Source organism: Coffea arabica, chromosome 2e (assembly GCF_036785885.1).
Source record: "Coffea arabica cultivar ET-39 chromosome 2e, Coffea Arabica ET-39 HiFi, whole genome shotgun sequence".
NCBI classification, from domain to species: Eukaryota; Viridiplantae; Streptophyta; class Magnoliopsida; order Gentianales; family Rubiaceae; genus Coffea; species Coffea arabica.
In genome coordinates, this window is record NC_092313.1 from 5,918,841 (window position 1) to 5,942,553 (window position 23,713).

Consider the following 23,713-nt stretch of genomic DNA (forward strand, 5'->3'; position numbering starts at 1 on the left):
AAGACGCAACAAAATCATTAGATTCGCCTCGAAAAACAAATCAGATTGGACTAATTGCCCAAAAAATTCTGAACTAGCACTCACATCTAATTTTGCTGCGTCAGGACAAATTTACCATTACTGGATCGGTGAATTGAGACTTGAGCACACAACAGATAAACCATCTTTTCATAGTCGGTAACGTAATTCAAGCAGTACTACTGATTACTAAACACAGCTAGTTTGGTGTGGTGAAAATTCCAAGAAAGGGACAAAACAAAATTACTAGTCATAGTCCCCTTTTTATTTTCTTATTCCCGCAGAGGGCTTTCTTTTTTAATAAAATAGGAGAATTCCAATTAGGCAAATTAGAAGATTTCTGTATAAAACAAATTCATACAATGACACCCTCTCTTTTTTTTTTTCATTTTCTTTACATTTTAAGCAGCTTACACAGGCCGAAATGCTGTATGCCTCAGCCCGCGATCCCATGCGGGCAAAGAGTATAGAAGCATAACCCCCATTTTTATAGGCGTTTCTTCTCTAATTCAGCCAATTCTTTTGCACAAACTCTCCGCTAAAATCTCTTCTTTCCTTATTTATTACTACTACTACTTACTATTTATGTTGGGTGCAATTAATGTCGCACCATCAACCTGCATTCGAAGCCTTAAAGTTGATATTTACCTCCCGCGTAAGCAAATAACGTGACCTGTGCAAAGTGCATCGAAAAGTCACCAATGTTAGTTGTCAAGATAATCAATAGCAAAATAGTTTGCTGCTAGGAATAGCAAGGAAGCAAGCAAACAGTGAATTATAGGCTTCTCAGTAGTTGTCTGTTCCAGTTTTCAAAGGCATCAATCCTTTTTCTTTTGAAGTGTATTTTTTCTGCCGTGATCTCTTTTGGAGCTATCTCTGGCTACCTTCCCAGTACTATTGTCCGTGGGCTGATAGACAAAAGAGGGAAGAGCCCACTTTTTAGCCTCACCACGTTTACCTGTTCAGAAACTGAAAGAAGAACACTGATTGAGAGGGAAAGAAAGCTTCAATCTTTGCTTTACATTCATGATCTTGGTTTTATATCGCGCTTACATGAGGATTCTCCATCTGGGCGTTTGCAAATATGGCAACTTTGCACCAGTCCGGTGTTGATTTGGAATCTGGTCATGGTGCTGGCGATGATGGCGGCTTTGAAGGTCGCAGCCGCCATTCCCCTGTTGAGAATGGAGGAGGTAGCAGTAGTTCTTTGTGCTTTTCTGATGTGAATGATAAGTCATCGAATGAGGAGAAAAAGGTCTCTTCCAGTATATCTGGGACTGAGATTGTTGGGGTGTTGGACAACAAACATAAAAGGGGAGAATCCTCCGTTTCAGAGTGTTCAGTCGTGGTGGATCTGGAAGCTGGGGGTCAAGAGACCAAGGTACATTTCCCCGGAAGTGAGAGGGATTGCAGGATTTGCCACCTCAGCTTAGATGCTGCCAATCGAGAATCTGGGCTTCCTATTGATTTAGGTTGTTCTTGTAAGGATGATTTGGCTGCTGCTCACAAACAATGTGCTGAGGCTTGGTTCAAGATCAAGGGGAACAAGTAAGTCACCCTGCCAAGTATTTTTCTTTTATCTGTGGATCTATATTTCTATGAATTTTGCTTCTCTCATTGTTAGTATTTCTGTCTACTTGTGTAGTTTTAGATTTTTAAGGTTACAGTTGCAACGCAGAGTTTTTCTTCTTCCCCCTCTTTTCAGTAGTGTGTGGAATTTCTTGGTGATTGTGTTTACAAGTCTCTGTCCGAGTATTGAACTAGTGTAATTATGTTTTATATGATATAACTTTGAAAATTCCTGGGTATTCTTAGATGCTGTCGAAGGACTATCAGCTATAGCAAAAAAATCCAGGGGAAAAGTCAAAAAAGATAGTGGTAGACTTTGCTTTTTACATGAAGTTAGAGGCTTATGGAATATGTGATGTGGGAAAAGGAAAAGAAAGTTGGGGTGGGGGGATACTGCAAAACAGACCGCGTTAATGTAAAGAAATTTAAAAAGTAATAATAATAAGGAAAAAATGTAAGCACTTTGGAGTCCGACTACATCATGATTTCTTCTTGAGAGGGAAATCTACCACTTAGCTTGTACTGTGATTCCTCTATTCATATCCGCCTTTTACTTGGATTCATGCCTCGAATCTCCTAAGCTTTATGTACAAGGCATGGACTGCATACAATCTTTTTCACTAAGTGCTGAAATGTCATATTCCTTCAGGTTTGAGTTTGTCAAGTCTGTTACTTAGATGGAATACCAAAGAATGAAAGAGAAATTCTTCATTTCTTCCAGTTTGTTGGACTTTGATAAATATTTGGACTCAACATTTTCTACTTTCTTGTGTAGGCTATAGGTGAGGTGGGAAACTTGTCAATGAGTTGTTGAGTCATTTCATTCTTCTCTATAAGAGAGGAGGTCCGCTTTTAGATTCTGTTAAGTTCTCCTTTAGGTTGGGGTTAGTATTTTTGTGGCAGTTTAGGATGCTGTAAAGAGAGTTTGAAGTATCAAACAGTTACACATTTTGGTCTTCTGGTGCCTCTGCAATGGTTGGCCTTGGAGCAAGTCCAACAATTTGCTTAAAGAAAATCAGAACATGTGAAGCTGTAATAAGATGGCAAACGGAGATAGCTTTTCCACTTGGTTTTGTTATGAGCCTACTCTACTTTTGATTTGCCAAACATTTTTTTTCCTTTACCTTATCATTGTAAATGTGGAGCCCTGAACTTTATTGTCATGTGTTTTTGCCACACAAAGCATAGCCGTCTTTTGGATAATATCTTGTAATGGTACACACCGTGTTGTCACTCTCTCTTAGTCCATACCCATTTTTTCCATTATAGTCGTCTACTTTAACTTCTTTGTCAGAGTAGTGGATTCTCATCCTACCCCTTTTATATTTCCTTCCATTCTTTGGCATACTTCATGCTCAAGAAATCTTCACTGATATTAAAGTGAAAATCTGATCTAGGTTATAGCATATTTTTGTGGAATCTAGTAGGTTTTACATAGCTATTGCTTTAACGGCTCTTTTCCTTCTCAAGATTATGTTAAATGCTAAAACAAAGAGGACAGTATGTACAACAAGTAATAAGCCCTGGAGAAATTTGTAAACATAATTCGGAAGAATATTGTAAAATGCTAATTTTGAGATTGTGAATGACGTTGGTTCATATAGTTTTTGTAACTAATTGATATTTTAATCTTATGGAGTATGGATTAAGAGGCCACGAATTGGGATTAACTTCTTTAACCATGGTACTCTATGTACTACATTTCTCGTAAGCTTTTTAAGTCAATGCTAGTTCAAAATGTCCAAAAGGCTGTCAGGGAGTGTAATTCTTCCCGAGTTCTTGTTATTCTCTGCTTTGTTTTCTTCCCTTTCAACATGAGAGAATAAGGGGAAGAATGAAATTTGTTAGCGTTCCATCGTTATCTTAATTATGTCATTTGATTAAGTCACAAGTAGCGTGTTTGCTTACTTCAGAAGTACCTCACTAGGAAATATGAAACTTTTGATTATGAATCTTATGCCCTGTCTACCTCAAGCAAATATAAACGTTCTTTGAGCCCACTTCACCAAGGCTATGCATCTCCAGGCGTATGATTTGTCTGGTAGCAACCTCAAAAGGAGTCATTGGTGTTGAGCGTTCAAGTTGAATTCAAGAGATAATGTTGACGAACAACCCCTTCCCCCATTCCCTCCCTTTTTCAATTCGAGTCTGAATTTTTTTAACAGGGTCCATTCCTGCCAATATGTAGTGTTGGACATTAGGAGCTTTAAGCTAGATAATTCTTTGGTGTATAGTTTTGCATTTTTGGTTATCAAAACTCCTCCTGTCCAGAACCTGTGAGATATGTGGATCAATTGCACAAAATGTTGCCGGTGCAAATGAAGCAGAGTTGTTGGAGCAGTGGAATGAACCAAGCGAGGCTCCCAGTGCAGCTGCAGCACCAGCACCTCCATCAGAGTCTCGAAATTTCTGGCAGGGTCATCGATTTCTGAATTTCTTGCTGGCCTGTATGGTTTTTGCATTTGTCATCTCCTGGCTGTTTCACTTCAATGTGCCCTCATGAACGATGAGAGCGAGGCCAGGATTGTGAAGCAGGGTACCCGAACTACTATCGGATCTAGTAGCATCTGAACTTTACGCGCCTAATATCATGGACGGAACGAAGTAAGCATATTCTTTGCTCCTGTTGTTTATAATAGCTAGTAAGAGAACTAGAGCAGATTTTGTGTTTTATCTTGTAGTATGATGCTTTTATATCTCGTCTTGAAGAATATATTTTTTAGTTCCTAGTAAACTATTCTGCTGCGGGCATTTGAATGTATCGTGCCATAGTCTGTTGACATTTTCTCTTGGTTTTGAACAAAGAAGTTGTACACTTAAATTACATGTGGAATTAAGTTCTCTGTGTTTATCTTTACAGATACAGCCGGTTACTATTTGATCATTTGATTTCAGGATATTTTTAGTTATGGTGGTTTACATGTTTAAGACAGAGTTGACATTTTCTACTCATTCAAAGATTTTGTGGCTGGTTCGACCAAATAGAATCCTAAACTGAATATATTTTCGATCCCGTGGGTGGATATGAGGAAGAAAATTGGTCCCTTCTTATCATCCTTTTTTTTTTCCCCTCGGTTAAATACCAAAAACTCCCTTCTAGTTTAGCCAATCGCAGCACATGTTAACCCTTTATAGTTTGAAAACTTACAATTTAATCTCTATGGTTTGAATTAAAGTGAAACGGTTAGTTTTCTTGTTAGATTTGACAGCCAACAGGTTAAAATAGTTATTTGATTATTATACAATAAAATATATAGAATTAATCTTCTATACACTGGCAGTATATACACTTTTCATCGTTAAATACATGACACATAATTCTAAATTTAAATTTATAATAATTTCATCATTGTTTCATTGAAATAATTTGACTGTTAAATTTAACGGAAAAAACCAACGGTTTCACTTTGATGCAAATTGTAGGGGTTTAATTGTAGATTTTCAAAAGATGAGGAGTTAACTTGTACAATCACCTAACTACAAAAAGGTTTTTTGCATTTAACTCTTTTTATGTTTTTTTGGGGCTTCTAGACTCTAGTGTTAAAATTGAGAAGGCAACTAAGATAGCTTAGAGTTCAAGTTATATGTACAATTCACTTGAGTTTGTACTTGGTACCCATGGACAGCAAATCGGCAATGGTTGTGGGCGTGGATGTAAAAAAGCTCAAAACTTGCAATTACAATCCATATAACGCTATTTAGTCAATGGTGTCAGCTTCGCCTATTCTATGTCGCCTATGCTCAAAATCAGATTCAGAAGTCTATTGGCTACAAATGCTTATCAAGTTGAGTCCAATTTAACTACTCTCTCAAAACATTTGTCTCTTCATTAGAGCAAGCAACTGTTGCCATAGATCGGAGGTTTAACGAGACAATGGTTCCGACGTGGTACAATGGTGCAATTAAATAGTCATGACAAATACCCAATACTAAGGGATTTTTTAACGGATGCTCAATAGAGGGGCTCGTTAAGACACTTATATTCTATCAAACCTATCATATATATATATATATATATATATAGTAATAATTACTATTAATTTTCCTTGCATTTATACACTTTATATAATTAATTCCCTTACATTTCATTTATACGCTTTTCTTAATTAATATTATATTTCTCAAAATTTAACACCTAAAATACATCTTGATAATATTCGTTAGACAGAGCGAAAAAAAAATCATAGTCAAATGTAGAGATTACTATCTATGAGGAGGAAAAATTGGAGGTGTTCTTAATTCCTAATTACAGATAAAATCTGTCTTGATCTTTACTTTACAGGTTCGCAGACGTTTGACTTTTAATATCGAATTTTTCAAAGGAAAGTGATCAGCCAATTTCGGCGTATACTAAAATTCAATATATGCGGGATAGTAATCGATTCCTGTACGTGTGAAAAACTTCATTGCCGTGTGAAAGATTTAAATTCCATTAGCATCAACCAAAAAGAAAAAAAAAAAAGATGATTCTTTCTGCACGTACTATTCAGTAGTGTTTAACTACCGCAACCTGAGGTCAAGAGAAACGGATCCGACGACCTTCCGGATGATGCATTATACTTTTGCCTTTTCTCGTATGAACGCAGATTGCCGTGATTGGGCCTCATGATCATAAAAGTTCATGCTTGAATTGAATTGAGCAGAAGATCCGGTCCGATGGGGCGGGTCAGGGAAGTTCAATTCATATTTCCCGCCGTATATTGCGGAAATGTTGCGATTTTAAATTAGATTAGATTCACATAACACGCAACGGGAATGCAGTCAACTGGATTTGGTGCCTTCCCCCTCAAGTGTCTATTTATTACATCGGTTGGTGTTATTTGGAAAATTTTCTGAATACAAAGGGTACAATAATTATGGTTGTATATATTCATAGAATAAATTAGATATAATTGAAGTATACTAACAAGTGATCACTGGATATCTATTAGAATCAGCTTCACGTAAATGAGTTGACCATTAGGTAAAACATAAGGTGCAAGTTTTCGTGCAGGCCAAGGATTAGGATTCAAATATCTGCATCTACAGTAAAATCCAAAGAGTGTGCGGTAATATATACTTTTTTTTTTTATTTAGAGGTCAGACAATTGATTAAAAAAAAAAAAAGAATAGCTATTGGAAAAATCTTTGTGAGGTAACCAGCATTTTAAATAAATTCACTATCCTTATTGTTCTAGTGCCTAGTTATTTTGTTGGGAATGCAGCATAGATGTGTTTCCAAATCTCATAAGCAACTAGTATTAACATCTACCCAAAAAAAGAAGAAGAAGATGATACTGCTAAAGAAATGGGATTTTGCTTTAGAACATATAATAAATGCATTAAATCAACACCTTTTCCAATTAAAGATTTAGTAAATCTTACCGCTTGATTGCTAGAATGGAATGGCAAATTATTTATTGCAATAGAAGTGATCGTCTTTCCTTTGTGTGATATCGTCGAACTTAATTTTGACTAATTTGGCTAAGTGGGGGGATCCCTATTTGCTACTTTATGATCAATTCCTTTTTCAAAGGAAGGAAAAATATTTGCGAGGATTTACACCAGAAGGGGAGAGTCCGAGTGGAGTCATGGCTATCAAAAGTAGTAACCCACTCTACCCACTAAATAGTGAGTGAATGTTACTAATCCAAAGTCCGAAATTAAGCATGTACTTGGCTTTTATTATCCACTAATGACTAATGTAACTGGCTTTATTGTCCACTAATGACTAAGGATTCACGTGCTGCCTCACACGGGATCCTCAGTGTCACTACTCTAGTGGCAATTCAGTGCTACTTCTATATTTATGCCAAGTGTCATGTTTATTTAATTTGTCACGTGCTATTTATTTAAATTTCTTCTACCATCACGTGATAAGTGGGATTGACACTGAATTTGGCACCGGATAGTGGCATAGAGGATCCCAACTGGTGCTGCCTACCATTTTCTATTCAGCTATAAGTTATCTGTCCCAAAAGGATAGTTGAAATTGAATTTGTTCTTGTTACCACATTTTCTGGTTGTGGTATTTTTTTTTTAAATTTACGCATAAATATGCTTTTATACTGCGTATAAGCTAAGTTATTCATGCATATATTACAAGAACTTGCTTCCACGTCTGTTATTCTTTTGTGAGTTACTTTTTTTTTTTTTTTTTAAACTTTAAACAAGCGAGGGTGGGACTTAAGAAGCAAGAAAGGGGTAAGAGAATTCTTTTCTTTTCTTTTCTTTTTTTGGTGAGTTACTTGTAATTATAAAAAATGAAAATAAAAAAAACTTGTACGCATGGTTAAGATTGTCATGCAAGAGTGTGCGAAGTCTTGGGGAAGGAAAAATCCTATTTTATTACAAGAGGTTACCTATTGCTGCTCTTGTAGTGTACTTGCTTGCTTACCTGTCAAGTTACAATAAAATTTGTAATTTTGACAGGAATAGGAATCGAATTCCCAACCACTTGAAAAGGAGTCACAGAATTATATATGGTTCTTGGCATAACATCAAATCATTGAAAAAAATGAAAATTGTTCAATAATGACGAAGGAGGAATTGCAGCTGCATGTTGTATAATCCTGTAGATATGTCCGTATCTTATTCAATCACCCAAGGCATAATTCTCAGTAGTGTGCAAGTCACAGCTTGATCCCGTAGATATATCTTATTCAGTCGCCCAATCCACAAGACATACCACGCATAATTCTCGATAGTGTACAAGTCACAGCTTGATGTTGACGTATGCGTGATATTTTCCCAATTCAATTCGTTTTTTTTTTTTTTTTGAAGCATACCCAATTCAATTCGTTGAACGATTACAATGTACAAGCAACCAATGTTCAGAGAATTGTTTTTAAATTCCATGATCTATATCTCTTGTAAAAAAAAAAAAAAACTGATCCAGGCAAATTACCTACATTTTGCCTCACTTAGAAAGGTTATCGATTTCATTTTCAGAGAACACAAGATCCGCCTCAATAGGAAAACAATGGTAGTACTACTTAGATTAAGCTTAATCATGATATTCAATTAACTTCATGATATTCTGATGATGGATCACGCATTAACAACCATTGACAAAAGCTAATGGCTCAATTAATGGAGGATCGATGTGTTTGGACTTTTATGATGATGAATCGTGCGTGGCATGATTGAAGACTTTTTAATTTGAAGCAACTTTCGAAAGGCGTCCAGCAGCATACGTGTCACGAAAGAAACAAGCTGCATCCGACTTTATAACCTACGACGATACAAGAATTAGGAATCAGACATGAATATGTATGCCTGCAGATACAAGTACAATTAATTCCCATGCATCTCGCGGTCCACCCAGGCCTCTCCGTCGTTCCTTGCAGGTACTTTTAGTGTTTTTTACTTTTCTCGTCCTCTTTTAATTTTACGTGTCACCTTTCCAAATTTTGTTTTCTTAGTTGTCTTTAACAAATTCACTTGTAATTTGATAGTTGCTTAATTGTACTTAATTGCATAAGAGCAAGTAATTATTTGAGTAGCAAGAATTGAACTAACCGGCAAGATTGAGAAGTAGGTCACTCCTTTGTCTTGAACAACGAAATTGAGGTCACTCTTCATCAAAATTGTTGGGTACTATTGGACCCTCTCACTGCAGCCAAACCAATGTGAGATAAACCTAACAATTTCTGTCTCACACATCGACCTTAGGTTGGATCATATCTTCATTCTCAAATCTTTATCGAGAGGAGTTAGTTGTGACGGAACTCGATAATAATATTGAGTGCTGTTGAATTCTCCACCCCTAAAAACTAGTTCAAGAAGTGAGGTTTTCTTCACGCTCACAGCTGAGTATCATGTCCTTGGACGAGGAATGAACCTAACAAAAGTTAGGTGTGAATGGGAAAATATGCATTGGATGTTTGAAATTTTTTTTCTCAAAATGGACAGTTCCTCCGTTTTTTGTTATCTTCAGAGGAGGAAGGCACAGCATCGCTTTCATCTATCTGGAAAACTGGAACCTACAACAAAACCCAATTGGATGCTGACTTTAATGAGGACTTTAAAAAGGTCCGGCTCCAAGTCTATCGGTTTGAGTTCCACTATCCACGTTCTTAACCACCCAATAAACTAGTTCAATTCCAATCTTTTCCAAGTCTATCTTCTAGTGGACCCAATTCCAAGTTGGACTAGCTTAAAATAATTCTTTCCGCTTTCCGCTGGAGTACAATCATCGTCATCAATTGGTCTATGCCCATTTTATTCCGGTATGAAAGCTCCTTCATTTGGTCCAAGCAAAAATTGTAAGAATTGCATTTACATCATTTGGTCCAAGCAAAAATTGTAAGAATTGCATTTACACGGTATGGTAAAGCGTCAATTAATTGGTGCACATCAAATTGGATCAAGTGGTCCTCCCCCTGCTGAAATGCAATTAGCTAATCAGGCGGAGGACTTCACTGGTTCAGGCCCATTTCGTGGATCTTGCACTGTCTTAAGCTGGCAAATCCATTTGACTTAATTGTTTTTCTTGGTGCTGGATGGAATCTCTTTTAAATTAAGCTAATTTTCAAGATATAATTACTATTGAAGATAAACTATTCTGTGGGTTAATTACTATTGAAGAAATTCAGCTAATCGATTCTATTGAATCATCCTCCAACAGGGTCTTGATCCAAGGTCCACGGCCAACTTATTCTCCAATTCCATCTGCACTGGTGAGAAGACTGTCTATGATGAGGATTGCTTTGTACTAAAACTCGAGGCAGATCCTTCAACACTCAGAGCCAGAAGCAGCAGCAATGTGGAAATAATCAGACATAGTGTTTGGGGCTACTTCAGCCAAAGAACAGGCCTGCTAGTCCAGCTGGAAGACTCTCATCTCCTGAGAATAAAAGCCCCTGGAAACGACGTTTTATGGGAGACAACAATGGAATCCACGATACAAGATTATCGGACTATTGATGGTGTTAATGTAGCCCATGCTGGAAGAACATGCGTATCGCTGTTGAGGTTCGGAGGAAACTCTGAAAGCCACACCAGGACGCGGATGGAAGAGGTTTGGACGATTGAAGAAGTTGATTTCAACATAAAGGGACTCAGCATTGATTGCTTTCTGCCTCCAGCCGACTTGAAGAAAGAAGATGAAGGCTGTGGCATTGTTCCTGGCAGCAGGGTATCACGAAATGCAAAATCGCCCTTCAAGGTTCGACCAAATGCTTCTTCTAGAGTCAGTGCAGCAGCAAAGAGTGCTGCAAAAGTTGCGGCCATCGATGAGGATGATCTAGAAACAATCGAAGATGACGACGAGGAATTGTAAATTTAGCCTGTGGTTATTTTTGTACATACAGACCACGGTACAGTACACTGTATGACATTATTATAGATGTGCTTAGGTGTGTTCGAGTTGAGTCGAGTTTGAGTAGTGCTCGAGGTAAAATAACTAAACTCGAGATCAAGCTCGAACTCGTTGAGCTTTTAGAATTCGAGCTCGAACTCAAACTCGATATCAATTTACGTTACTCGAGCTCAAGTTTAATTAAATGTAATCAATTCAAATCAAGCTCAATCGAGCCTATTCGAACTCAATCAAGCCTAATCAAACTCACGTAATAAAAATTAATATTTTATATATAATTTTGAATAAAGGATATTATTGATATTTCACAATAATAAAATTAAAATATATATTATAAAAAGGTCAATTAGGCTCGTCGAATTTTCGAGTGCAAAATGTTGAAACTCGAACTCGACTCATTACTTCTATCAAGCAATTCGAGCTCGAGCTCAATCTTGGTCAAAACGAGCTCGAGCCGAGCTGCTGATCAAGTAGCTTGCGAGCTCGGTCAAGCTACTCAGTTTAGCATCAGTCCTAGATGTGTCCATACATGATTTAGAATTCAAGGATTGAACATCACAAGTATTTTTTTGTTCTAAAGTTGTTTCATCTATATATATATATATATATCTTTGAGATAATTCAATGCTTCTCGTGCACCAACATGGTAACTCGATTATTTGGGCTTCCTTTATTTTATTTTTATCACTTAATCATTAGAATATTCGATAGCACTGATACACCCGAATATAGAACATTAATAAGAAAGAGTTACACTAAGTGGAGGGAGTCTTATCACATTAACAAAAAGAAATGTGCGTTAAAAATCTATTGCTCTACTGCTAGAAAGTAATCAATGTGCGTTTGTTTTAACTTGCACCCCAATTTGATTGATAGGTCAATGTTTACGAGCTAAGTGAAACGAATTTGGTATTTTCTTTAACAAAAATATTTGCCAGATTTATTTATTTTTATTATTTTTTTAACAATGCAGATATTTAAACTATTTTAGAATTAGTCGGTAGGGCACCACTTTGGCGACATCATTACGAAGTATGACGAAAGTCGAACCCCTACTTACTATGCATTAGAAAGTGAAAATCCGATTTTCAGAAAAAGTTTAGTGTGATAAATTCATTAGGTACCAGAAAATTCCAAATTTTTTATGCTCTGTCCCCAAAATTGAAAATACTACCCTATTTACTTGAACCATAGACATTTTTGAATGGGCACTCGAGTAATCTCGGCAAAAAAAAAAAAAAAAAACTATTAGCAATTAAACCGATAATGAAAAAGGGAAAATGAAAAGATGCGAGACAACTTGTTCGAGAACTTTCTGCAACTCGCACAAATTTTATCCAAAACACCATATAAATGGTGGCCAAGTCTGCCTCTTACCTTCTCGATCAACCCGTTGATTTTGCACTGCAGATTTCGCTAAGAGAACAACCCGTAAACACTCCTAAGAGTGAGAGGAAAAAAATGTCGATGGTTCCAAGCTTCTTCGGCCGCCGATCCAATACTCCCGATGAAATTTGGGACCCATTTCAGGGCTGGCCTTTCAACTCCGACTTTAGCCCATTCTCCGGTCAGCTCCGCACCACCTTCCCGTCCTCCTCATCTGAGACTGCCTCGTTTGCCCACGCCAGCATCGACTGGAAAGAGACCCCAAATGCCCACGTGTTCAAGGCGGACGTGCCGGGGCTGAGGAAGGAGGAGGTCAAGGTGGAGGTGGAGGACGACAGGATCTTGCAGATCAGTGGGGAGAGGAAGAGGGAAATCGAGGACAAGGGCCACACGTGGCACAAGGTGGAGAGGAGCAGCGGGAAATTCATGAGGAGGTTTAGGCTCCCTGAAAATGCTAAAGTGGAACAAGTCAAGGCATCGATGGAGAATGGGGTTCTGACCGTCACTGTCCCTAAAGCAGAAATCAGGAAGCCTGATGTCAAGTCCATTGAAATTTCTGGCTGATTTCCGAGTCGTCGTTTCTGTTATGTACTTATGTCTGCGTCCTTGTCTTTCTTTCTTTTCATTTTTTTCCCGTCGTACTAGTGCATATGTCCATAGTAGTAAGTTTTTAGGGTCCAATTGGCGAATTCCGTCAGTGGAATGGATGTGGATGCGATCGCTTCTGTTAGTGGTAGGGGAAGCGGGTGGTGTATTACTACTTTCTAATGGCAATCAGAGTATGACTCGAACTACGGGTTATAATTTGGTAGTATCACATTCTAGCCTTTTTTGGACTAGTTTCTTGTGAGATTAGTGACTTTGCATCTAAGTTTCAGGTATCTTTGGAAACTGGATAATGTTACAACGCAGTAACTAGCTAGCAAATTTTTTTTTTTTTTTTGTCAAAAGGTCGGTAACATTCTATTACTGAACGTAAACTTACATGAAAGATGGGCAACTGCCCTCAGTATCTGCTTGCACCAGTGCAGGCAGCCAATCTGGGAAGATATCCTTCCATTCAGTTTGTTTTTCTAAGCTAATTGCCAACTTGGCAAGTCTATGGCTAACAAAGTTGTTTACTCTTCGAGTAAAGGTAAAACAACATTCATAAAAATTTGTTCTAAGTTCCCTAATATCATCTAAAACTACTGAGCCTATCTCATGCGACTGGTCCTTGTTAATTTCCTCCACCACCTGTAGGCAGTCCGATTCAAACATCACCTTCTTCCAACCCTGCTGTTTTGCCAGCAACATAGCTGCTCGTAATGCCATTGACTCTTCCAGTTTTGGATTAGAACAGCTACGGTTTGGTATTGCCCAGGCTTTCAGAACTTTTCCTTGCCAGTCCCTTGCAACCATTCCCCACCCCGCCAGGCCTTCCTTCTGCTGTAATGCAGCATCTGTGTTTATCTTGACCCAACCCTCCTGAGGAAGCCTCCACCCCTTTGATCCCTCAGCTTCATGCTTACCACTTCCCTGACTCTCCAATTCCTCAGCTTGAGCATCCTGAAATTCCTTCCATTCCCCCACTGCCTTACTCACTGCTACTAACGGATTCCTTTCCTGACCATTGAACTGTTTCTCATTTCTAGATTTCCATATTTGCCACAATACATTGACAGTCAGTATAATACGTTCTACTCCCCTCTCCTGACTAACAGCTCCCTCTAATTCTTCCCACCACGACCAGAATTTACTTCTGTGATCCTCCAGTCCTTCCCAACTCACCGGGGCTGCTTTCCATATACGCGTTGCATTCCTACAGAAAAACAACATATGCTCTATGGTTTCTACACTCTCCCCACATCCTTTACACATATGATCCCCTTGCAAGCACCTGTCCTTAATTACTGCATTCACGGGTAAAATGCCTTGCAGACATTTCCACACAAAATGCTTCAACTTATACTTCATATTCAATCCCCAGAGGAAATTCCAATTTCGTGTAGCCCCTCCTTTCCTACAACTAGTTCCTGTCTCTTGCTCTCCTTGCCTCCCCCTCCTTACATTGCTCTTGGCCAAGCTATATCCAGACTTGACTGTGTAGACCCCAGTGGTTGAAAATGCCCAATACAACCTGTCTTTTCTTGGCTCCAAACTGAGTGGAATTCCCACAATTTTCCTTCCTTCATCCTGATCAAAAATCTGCTTAATCAATTCTCTGTCCCATTCCCCATCTTTGATCAGCTCACACACTCTCTGCACCTCAACCCCCTCCCCCTTCCTAGTTTTTACCTTCCCATCCTCAGTGTCTGGAAGCCATCTATCCTTCCAAATGTATATAGATTTACCATCACCTACCTGCTTCCTCAGCCCCTCTTCTAGTAAATCTCTAGCCTGCATCAAGCTCTTCCAACACCATGAATCAGCACCTGCACACTTTGTCCTCCAGATGGATCGCCCTTTAAAATATCTGGCCCTCATAATCTTGCTCATCAGTAAGTTTGGCCTTGTCAAAATTCTCCACAACTGCTTTGCCAACAGAGCCAAGTTAAATTCATGCAACTCCCTGAAGCCCAGCCCCCCTACTGCTTTAACCTCAGTTAGCTTCCCCCAACTCAACCAGTGAATCCTATTCTCATCCCCCTTCTGACCCCACCAATACCTTGCCATCTCAGTACATATTTCCTTACACAAAGCCTTTGGTAGCAAGCAGGCAGACATCACATAGGTAGGCAGTGCCATGATCACAGCCTTCAATAGAACTTCTTTCCCAGCTGGACTTAACAGTTTCTCCTTCCATCCCTTCAGCCTAGCTATTGTTTTTTGCCTAATATAGTCAAACACTTGTCTCTTAGACCTCCCAATGACCAAAGGCAGTCCAAGGTACTTACTCTGTGTCACCCTCCTCATTCCCTGCAAATCTCTTAACACCCCATCTATCTGCCCATGGTTCACATTCCCACTGAACATCACTGATGACTTTTCCATGTTAATCAGTTGACCAGAAGCTTCCTTATATATATCCAAAATTCTCCTCAGCTTGCATGCCTCTTCTCCATTTGCCTTGCAGAGAATGAGTGAATCATCTGCAAAAAAAAGGTGAGATAACCTGGGAGCTCCCCGAGCCACCCTCATTCCTGACAACAGACCCTGTAAGTTAGCTTGTCTGATCAAGGAAGACAGTCCCTCAGCACAAATCAGAAACAAAAAAGGGGACAAGGGGTCCCCTTGTCTCAAACCTCTGGTAGGCTTGATAAAACCCACTTTTTCCCCATTAATGTTCACAGAATACGTAACACTAGTTACACATTCCATAATCAATTGAATCCACTTAGGACAGAAACCCATCCTCTGCATCATCTTAGCCAGAAACATCCATTCTACTCTATCATAAGCTTTGGACATGTCTAATTTGATAGCCATATAACCCTCCCTCCCTGTTCTCTTATTTTTTAAGAAATGGACACATTCATGAGCAATCAGGACATTATCTAAAATCTGTCTACCAGGAACAAAGGCAGGCTGGGACTCACTAATGCAGACATTCAACACACTCTTGAACCTGCAAGTCAAAACCTTAGCAATGATCTTATAGAGGACATTACACAAGCTGATAGGTCTATACTCAGTAATAGAAATGGGCGACTCAGTTTTTGGAATGAGGCTTATTAAGGTCTCATTAATGGATTTCAGGAGGTGACCAGAATGGAAAAAACTTTGCACAGCATTAACTATATCAGATTTGACAATTTGCCAGAATTTTTGGAAAAAGTAAGGAGGCATACCATCTGGCCCTGGGGACTTGTTTGGTTGCATGGAAAAAACAGCCTGTCTGATTTCCTGCTCTGTAACAGGCCTGGTCAGCCTCCTGTTCATATCCAAGGTGATTGTCTGTGGCACCCCCTGCAGAATTTCTACAAAATCTACTGGATTCCCTGTGGTGAAAATTTCCTGGAAGTAGTCTATAATTTCCTTGCTCGATTCTTCCACATTTTCACACCATTCACCACTCCTTTTCTGCAACACACTAATTCTATTCTGCTTCCTTCTACCAGCAACAACAGCATGAAAGAAGCTTGTGTTCCTGTCTCCTTCCTTTAACCATTTTACCCTTGCCTTCTGACTCCAAAATAACTCTTCCCTTTTATAAGCCTCAGTTAGCCTCCTTTTAAGTCCAGCCAGCTTGATCCTGTAACCACTAGGCTTGATCTCCTTTACCTCCTTTATCTCCCTCTTAAGCTGCTCAACCAGAGTCTTTGAGTTCCTCTGACTCCCTTTACTCCAGCTTAACAGATCCAGCCTCACTCTCTTAATCTTACATTTCACCTTATACAATCTAGAACCCCGTTGTTCCTCTCCCCAAGCTTTCCCAACAACTTCCCTTATATCCTCCTGTAACAGCCATCTCCTATCAAACATAAATCTTCGCTTCCATTTCCTCCCCCCAGGCCTTGTGTCCAAGAGCAGCATACAATGGTCAGAGGCCTCAGTTTCTATATGCAAACATTTAGCCTTTCCAAATCTCTCAAACCAGCCTCTAGTACCCAGAATTCTATCTAATCTTTCTTTCACCTCTCCCCCATGTCCCCAGTGATTACTCCATGTCCAAGGAATTCCTTCAAAACCAATATCAACTAACTCATTCTTATTAATAAAAGAAGTAAAATCCTGGAAACTTATCTCAGCTCTAAGAACACCTCCCCACTTCTCATCATTCGATGTAATGTCATTGAAGTCCCCCATTACAGCCCAGTATTCACCCCACAGAGCACTTCTTCTAGTTACCACCTCCCACTGCTCTCTCCTGATACCTACATCAGTGCTAGCATAGACACAAATACACCACCAATTGACTCTAGTTTCCTCATCCTCTATTTGTAACTCTATGGTAAAACTTGAAAACAGCACCTTTTTGACCCTAAGTTCTTGTTTCCACATCACCGCCAACCCCCCTGCCTTACCCACAGGATCAACAACAAAGACTTTGTCAAATTTTGTCCACTGCATCACCTTATTCAAATAAGTTTTTTTCTTCTTTGTTTCAGACAAAAACACAAGAGAAGGAGAGTGGAGTCTAATGACCTCCCTTAGTTGGGGAACTGTCAAGGGGCTCTCCGCACCTCGACAGTTCCACACCACAGCCTTCATTTCCACGTTGGAGTCCCATTAAGGGAGGACTCCAATCCCTCAGAAAGGTCCATCAATTCACAGACCCCACTTTCCACTCTGACCCTCTTACTGTTCTCCTTACCAGTTTGACACAAAACCTCATCTGTCTCCCCCCCCTCAACCTTTCTCTTCCCCTTCACTCCCTTGTTGAGATCAGCCCCAATCTCCCCCAAAGGTTTCCTCCTACTGACCTCCAGCACCAGCCTTCTCCAGCTCTTGCCTCCCCTATACTTCCCAGAACTCTTACTCTTCTGCCTGCCCCTACTCCCCATGTCTTCCTCCTCCTCCTGAACTGTCCCCCCCCTCCCTTCCTACTTCACTCCTCCCCTTGTCTATACCATCTATCCACATCAAATCATCTGATGCCTCCCTTGCAACCCCTGAACCTATCTCCCCCTGCAGAATCACATGACTCCCCCCTCGCCCGTCATCCTGGCCATTCCCCAGCTCCCTAATCCTCTCTTCCTCCATCCCTCCCTTTCCCTGTCCCCCCTCCCCCATCTCTTCTGCAACCACTTCAACTCCCTCCTCAACCATTACCCTCCTCTCCTCCCCCCTTATCTCATTACCAGCCCCCCTCCCTTCCCCCAGAGTAGACTGTTTTGGATCCACCTGCCTATGAAACTCTTCAGTATACGTTAGAAGCAATTTATGCCTCTCACTCCCTCCACCCTTATGAACTTGAGACTGGCTCCTCCCGTCATCCCTAGTCCCAGACTCCCCTCCACTTCTATTCCTTCTAGAAGGACTTCTGGGATAACTAGCTCTTAGCCAATTCCCAAACTGTGGTTCTCCACCCAAGTTCCTTCCCTTCTTATTACAATTCCTCTCACTATGACCCACCAGTCCACAGCCAAAGCAGAAATCTGGACATTTTTCGTATTTAAATTCTATCCATCTCTTACCACCACTACTGTTAACCATTATTCCCCTAGGAATAGGACTAGACAAATCCATCTCCACCAAAATTTTCATATGCTTGCCATCCTTCCCTCCACTCTGCGGTATAATCACCTCTTCCACTCCTGAGAAAATACTCCCTATCTTCCTACCAACCTCCTTCGTTACCCAATGCAATGGTAAGTTCCAGATCTGAACCCAAATGAAGGTTCTACTCAGAGCTTTTTCATCCTCCTCTAGACCAGCCACCCATCGCAACAAAATTAAAGGTTGGCCATCAAAAATCCATGGCCTCCTACCTAGCACCATCTCTATATCCTTTTCACAGTCAAAAATGAACTGGAACAGATTTCGGCCGATCTCAACCACCTTTGGCAGCTTCACCTGAGGCCACATGTTGGTAACAAAACTCCTAATCCCCCCAATATTAGCCAATTTCTCCCCCCACACCTTACCAATCAAGCTCTGTTTACACTCCAGAGAACCTTTAGCCACCTCCTCCTCATCCAATCGAACTCCTTCCCTTTCTTCCTCTGACAATTTAAACTTCCTTAAAACCTCTTCAATATTCTCCATAGCTTCCCCACTGACTCCACCCTGCCAATTCCAGGAGACTTCCCGGCCCGAACAGACCGAAATCAGACAAAGCCCTTTTCCACACCCTCGACAGAATCCGAATACCAGCCGAGCCTAAAAAGACAGCAAGAGTAGAAAAGCACAAACAGAAAAAGAAGCAAACAACAGAGAAGAAAAATAAAATCAGACCGAAGGAACAGGCATAAAGAAACACTATCCCATATTGCAAAGAAAGGAACAAAACAATCAGAATAACAAAGATGAAGAAAGCTCCGAACACTAGAAAACCAACGCCTATTCAAGAGCCAATGGATGAATCTGGTAAGTTTCCATTCCTAGAGGATTCTGGTAAGTTTCCATTAAAGGAAGGTTGTTGCTTGGCGCCAACACTGATGGATCCGGTTTTGAATTTCGTGAAGAAAAGTCTGAAAAGTGTGAGCACCCACCAAGGGGGATTTCCTCTCTCTAGACAGAGAGAAAAAAACTCTCATAGAGAGAGACTTAACTAGCTAGCAAATTGGATCGTCTAATTTGTTAATAATTGATTATTATTTTTTTTTTTAAATTTTGATTTTGATGTTGGGTTTTGGACTTTGGATTTATACCGGCCGAAAGATGAATAAAAATTGTGTGGCCATTGACAAAACTGTTTACGATAGTTTTGACAGCATATTCTGGTAGCAAGACTTTCTACGAGAAAAATTTGGAGTTGGCGTAAAAGAGGGAAGAGTGTATTTGCATCTCTACCCTGCTATTGATTGACAAGACGGGATGTGAAGAAGAAACAGAATGATTGATGGCGGGGTAATCAGCAAATGTACTTACGGCGCCCTGAATTTCTTTCACCTACAATTGATTTATTCTGCTATAATACCGTCATTCATGCTCTAAAGAAGCAGGTGAAAGAGATTAGCCAATTGGCTGGCAGCTAAATGAACTCGCCGAGAACAGAGCATCAAATTACCGTTGGATAATAGAGAAAATATGGGCTTGAGTGTTCAGTCTGACTCTCGAATTGATTGTTTACGGAGGAAAGCAATTCACGCAATCTACGATGACAACGTCTTGGCTAGGAGGAAGCCGTAATTCATCCTGTCAATTGTTTCTGTGTTGTGAAAATTCTGAAATCAATCGCTGCTACAAACACTTGCAGATCTTGAGAAGAAGGTTTAAAATGTCAAGAACCTCCTCCTTTAAATTCCTAATTCAGCATCACAATCACTCCATTCTTTTGGCTGCAGGTAGAATCCATTCCAAGTTGAGTTCATTTAGCTTACTCATTAGAAGACGGTGGCAAGAATTGAGTATTTATCGATGCTTCATTTCAAAACAAACCAAAGCCTACTCACTTGCGACTCATTAAACAAAATTCATCATCATCCATACAGCAACCACAGTCATGCAGGCAGACCGAGACATCTCAACCATTTCAAGACAAAGACAAACTTCCACTAGGCTTAGCCACCTAAAAGCATTTAGCCAGAGATCTCAATGGCCTTAACCTCAGGCTTCTTCGCTTCCACGATATCCCACAAATGGCCAAATTAAGCGGGTGAAAAATACACGCAACAACCACTAAGCCCAAAATTTTTACTATCAATTTACCAGTTACTGTCAATTATGACCCATCTAAAGTACAGTATCAAAAGGAACCTAACGAAACATCGAATAAAACAAATTTTTACATTAGTTGAAAATTTAAATTGAGGATAAGATATTCAGCAAATAGAGCAACTAAACATTAGGTTGAAATGGCTAGAAGACTAGAATTAAACCCAAAAAAAAAAAAAAAGGGATAGATTGCAGAACAAAACAAAAGTCTGTTCACTTCTCAGACACAAATTATAATCACGACAGCAGCAAACAGATAGATGTTCATACAAGCACCTCAACCAATTTACACTTTTTAATCTTTTTTTTTTCACTGTCCAAATGTTTTCCAACATTAAAGAAACATTTCACACAAAATTACCCTGTCCTCCACAAGGCTCAGAACCCGAAACTATTTAACCGGAGATCTCAATGGCCTTAACCCCAGGCTTCTTCACTTGCTCTTTCGGTACAGTGATGGTGAGCACGCCATTCTCCATACCAGCCTTCACCTGATCCAACTTGGCATTCTCTGGCAGCCTGAACCTGCGCAGGAACTTGCCGCTGCTCCTCTCTATCCTATGCCACTTGTCGTTCTTCTCCTCTTGCTCGCGGCTCCTCTCTCCGCTAATCTGCAACACCCGCCCGTCTTCAACTTCCACCTTCACTTCCTCTTTCTTCAGCCCTGGAAGATCGGCTTTGAAGACATGGGCTTCTGGGGCCTCTTTCCAATCTATGCGGGCGCTTGCAAATGCTGATGTCTCCCTTGCCGTATTTGGGACGTTGGCCAGACTGGCGTCTGAGAAAGGAAAGGAATCCCAAATGTCAAGAGAAAATGGGTCGAAAACGTTGCTTCGTCGGCCGCCGAAGATGCTTGGTACGAGCGACATTCTTTTTTTGTTTTTTCCGAGATAATGGGAGATTTGACGACGAATAGGTTTTCAAGATAACTGAATTGTGCTGAGTCGGGATGAATATTCTGCGATGACAAAACAGGGGAGGAAGCTTGGCATTTATAGTTTAGAGGAGGGGAGGGGAGAGCCGGAGACCAGACGTCTGGAGTTTTCCTGAAGTTTCTTGTCGTTTGCTTTTTCTACGAACTTTCTACAATCATCCCTTTTAGCGTCTGGAGAACTCTGGACATCTCCAAATTCTAAATTTTGGGAATTGAGGCCCAGTGTATTCTTGGGCTGTTTTGTTATGGACTTTCTGGGTTTATCGAGACTTTTTAGAATTTGAAGCAACGAAATCATGCAAGCAAAATTCTTGGGAAAAAAAAAACCAGAAACAAAAAATGGTGACACACATTTTGAACTTTTTAAACCGGTACATTTTTTTCCCCTTTTCTGATGTATATTTTTTTCTCATATATGGTACACCTGTCAAATAAAGAAGTGAATTTGTATATTAAGTCAAACAATTGAAAATCTTTAATTTCTCCTCCAACAAGTTTAACATATTTGTCTTCTTTAATTTCTCTTTTGAAAACGCATCCTATAATAACTCGTCCTAGTTTCCTTATATTAAAATATTATTGTTATAACTTCAATGCATTTAGCGCATATACATACATTAGTAAAGGTAAGGAAAATACTATACAAATTGGAAACAATTGACAAATAAAAGGAAATTCAATCATTCTATTTATACATGCTTGTTGAGGTAATAATCAAAAGCCAGCACCTAAACCAACGATCTAAAAATCAAGCAAAGCAACTATCCATTCATTCCCAAATTGGTTCAACTCGTTTCAAATATCCATTCTTCACGAAGCTTCACCTTTTTCAAGTCTAAATTTTTCTTTACAATTCTTTTATATTTTAATTCATAATTATTAATTATTCCAACAGTTACACTTATTTTAATTTTGTGATTTAGAAAATCTTTTGATGATTATTAATTTGTGAATTGCTCTCACTCTAAATTTGTATCTTAAATTTTTTTGTGTTAATTTGTATAGAGGGTTAAAATTCATTTGTTAAATTTAGTTCACGTTTATCTGATTTTCGTTTTGTGAATTAATTTTCATGTTTTGCTTTGTCCTTTTTCTTGTATTATTAAAGAATATTTAGTTATTAATTTCTCTTTTTAAAACGCATCCTATAATAAGCTACATTTACTTTTCCAGAAGTTCCAATTGCAGCAGTACTTCCATATCTCTGGAAAAGACTAAAAACATGTCCCTGGGCAGCCGCCAATAAAAGTGATGAATGTATATAGGTAGAGAGCGTCTAATTAATTGCGGCAACAGATTTAGGTCAGAGAAAATGATTGGAGTATATTAAGAGCCATATAATAACAAAAGCAAATTAACATTACAGGGCAGAGCACACGAATGTACATTACTTCTCCAAGCTGATTCTACAAACCCCACCCCCCCTCTCTCTCCCAAGAGTCCCAACAAAGCAGGATTTTTTCTTATGATAAAAGATACAGTAGTATCCACATGAAAACAACTCACGGTGCCATGCCGATGTACATATGCATCAAAGTTTTTAACCAGAAATGTTGATGGCCTTAACTTCAGGCTTCTTCTCCTCCACTTTAGGCACAGTAACGGTCAGCACGCCATTCTCCATGCTCGCCTTAATTTCCTCTGTCTTTGCATTCTCCGGCATCCTGAAGCTTCGGATAAACTTGCCGCTGCTCCTTTCCACACGATGCCAAGTGTCAGTCTTCTCCTCCTGCTCCCTGCTCCTCTCTCCGCTGATCTTCAGGATTCTACCATCTTCCACCTCGACTTTGACCTCCTCTTTCTTAAGCCCAGGAAGATCAGCCTGAACGATGTGGGCTTCTGGGGTCTCCCTCCAGTCAACCCTGGCGTTAGTAAAAACAGCCGTTTCACGATCAGTGCCGCTGGGGAAGTTGGCTAGAGTCCTCGAGAACGGAAAGCCCTCAAACGGATCCCATTTGTCGAGAGAGAAAGGATCGAAGATATTGCTTCGCCGGCCGCCGAAGATGCTCGGAACCAAAGCCATCAGAATTTTGCAAGAGATTTGTGCTCTGGACTATTTGGTTTGAGGACTTGAGTGGATTTACGGAATTCTCTAAGGCAATGACTAATTCTGTCTGAGGGTGGAAGGCACGAAGAAGAGCTATATATACAAGGGGCAGATGATGACGGTTATATATATCCGGTATTGTCCAGAATATTCTTATCGCACCAAAAAAATGGAAAAAGTCTTGGCACTTTCCACAAACTTCCACGAGCTTCGAGAT

At 39.7% G+C, this 23,713-nt stretch overlaps 5 protein-coding genes across 5 annotated transcripts; 3 read left to right on the forward strand and 2 right to left on the reverse strand.

Annotated features, from left to right (window-relative positions):
* The first annotated feature begins 608 nt into the window (after window positions 1-608).
* On the forward strand, window positions 609-4,444 carry LOC140036575 (uncharacterized). The gene is made up of 2 exons (XM_072078461.1): window positions 609-1,566; window positions 3,859-4,444. Exons 1-2 carry the CDS (start codon window positions 1,103-1,105, stop codon window positions 4,088-4,090), a joined length of 696 nt encoding a protein of 231 aa, XP_071934562.1. The 5' UTR covers window positions 609-1,102; the 3' UTR covers window positions 4,091-4,444.
* Window positions 4,445-8,498: 4,054 nt separating this feature from the next.
* On the forward strand, window positions 8,499-11,118 carry LOC140036576 (uncharacterized). Its single transcript, XM_072078462.1, has 2 exons — window positions 8,499-8,915; window positions 10,196-11,118. The coding sequence occupies exons 1-2, from the start codon at window positions 8,841-8,843 to the stop codon at window positions 10,847-10,849; spliced, it is 729 nt and encodes a 242-aa protein (XP_071934563.1). The 5' UTR covers window positions 8,499-8,840; the 3' UTR covers window positions 10,850-11,118.
* A 1,034-nt stretch (window positions 11,119-12,152) lies between these two features.
* Window positions 12,153-13,088, forward strand: LOC140036577 (18.1 kDa class I heat shock protein-like). The gene has a single exon (XM_072078463.1). It carries the CDS (start codon window positions 12,242-12,244, stop codon window positions 12,836-12,838), a length of 597 nt encoding a protein of 198 aa, XP_071934564.1. The 5' UTR covers window positions 12,153-12,241; the 3' UTR covers window positions 12,839-13,088.
* Window positions 13,089-20,712: 7,624 nt separating this feature from the next.
* LOC113730421 (18.2 kDa class I heat shock protein) lies at window positions 20,713-21,606 on the reverse strand. Its single transcript, XM_027255084.2, has one exon. The coding sequence runs from the start codon at window positions 21,382-21,384 to the stop codon at window positions 20,911-20,913; it is 474 nt and encodes a 157-aa protein (XP_027110885.2). The 5' UTR covers window positions 21,385-21,606; the 3' UTR covers window positions 20,713-20,910.
* A 1,140-nt stretch (window positions 21,607-22,746) lies between these two features.
* LOC140036578 (17.4 kDa class I heat shock protein-like) lies at window positions 22,747-23,585 on the reverse strand. The gene has a single exon (XM_072078464.1). It carries the CDS (start codon window positions 23,470-23,472, stop codon window positions 22,990-22,992), a length of 483 nt encoding a protein of 160 aa, XP_071934565.1. The 5' UTR covers window positions 23,473-23,585; the 3' UTR covers window positions 22,747-22,989.
* Between the last annotated feature and the right edge of the window lie 128 nt (window positions 23,586-23,713).

Excerpts from the sequence above, each read along its gene's own strand:
- LOC140036578 (XM_072078464.1), bottom strand. The coding sequence starts at position 23,472 with ATGGCTTTGGTTCCGAGCATCTTCGGCGGCCGGCGAAGCAATATCTTC.
- LOC140036577 (XM_072078463.1), top strand. The coding sequence starts at position 12,242 with ATGGTGGCCAAGTCTGCCTCTTACCTTCTCGATCAACCCGTTGATTTT.
- LOC140036575 (XM_072078461.1), top strand. The coding sequence starts at position 1,103 with ATGGCAACTTTGCACCAGTCCGGTGTTGATTTGGAATCTGGTCATGGT. Across the intron at positions 1,567-3,858 it reads TTCAAGATCAAGGGGAACAA|AACCTGTGAGATATGTGGAT; the intron begins GTAAGTCACCCT and ends CCTCCTGTCCAG.
- LOC140036576 (XM_072078462.1), top strand. The coding sequence starts at position 8,841 with ATGCCTGCAGATACAAGTACAATTAATTCCCATGCATCTCGCGGTCCA. Across the intron at positions 8,916-10,195 it reads CTCTCCGTCGTTCCTTGCAG|GGTCTTGATCCAAGGTCCAC; the intron begins GTACTTTTAGTG and ends ATCCTCCAACAG.
- LOC113730421 (XM_027255084.2), bottom strand. The coding sequence starts at position 21,384 with ATGTCGCTCGTACCAAGCATCTTCGGCGGCCGACGAAGCAACGTTTTC.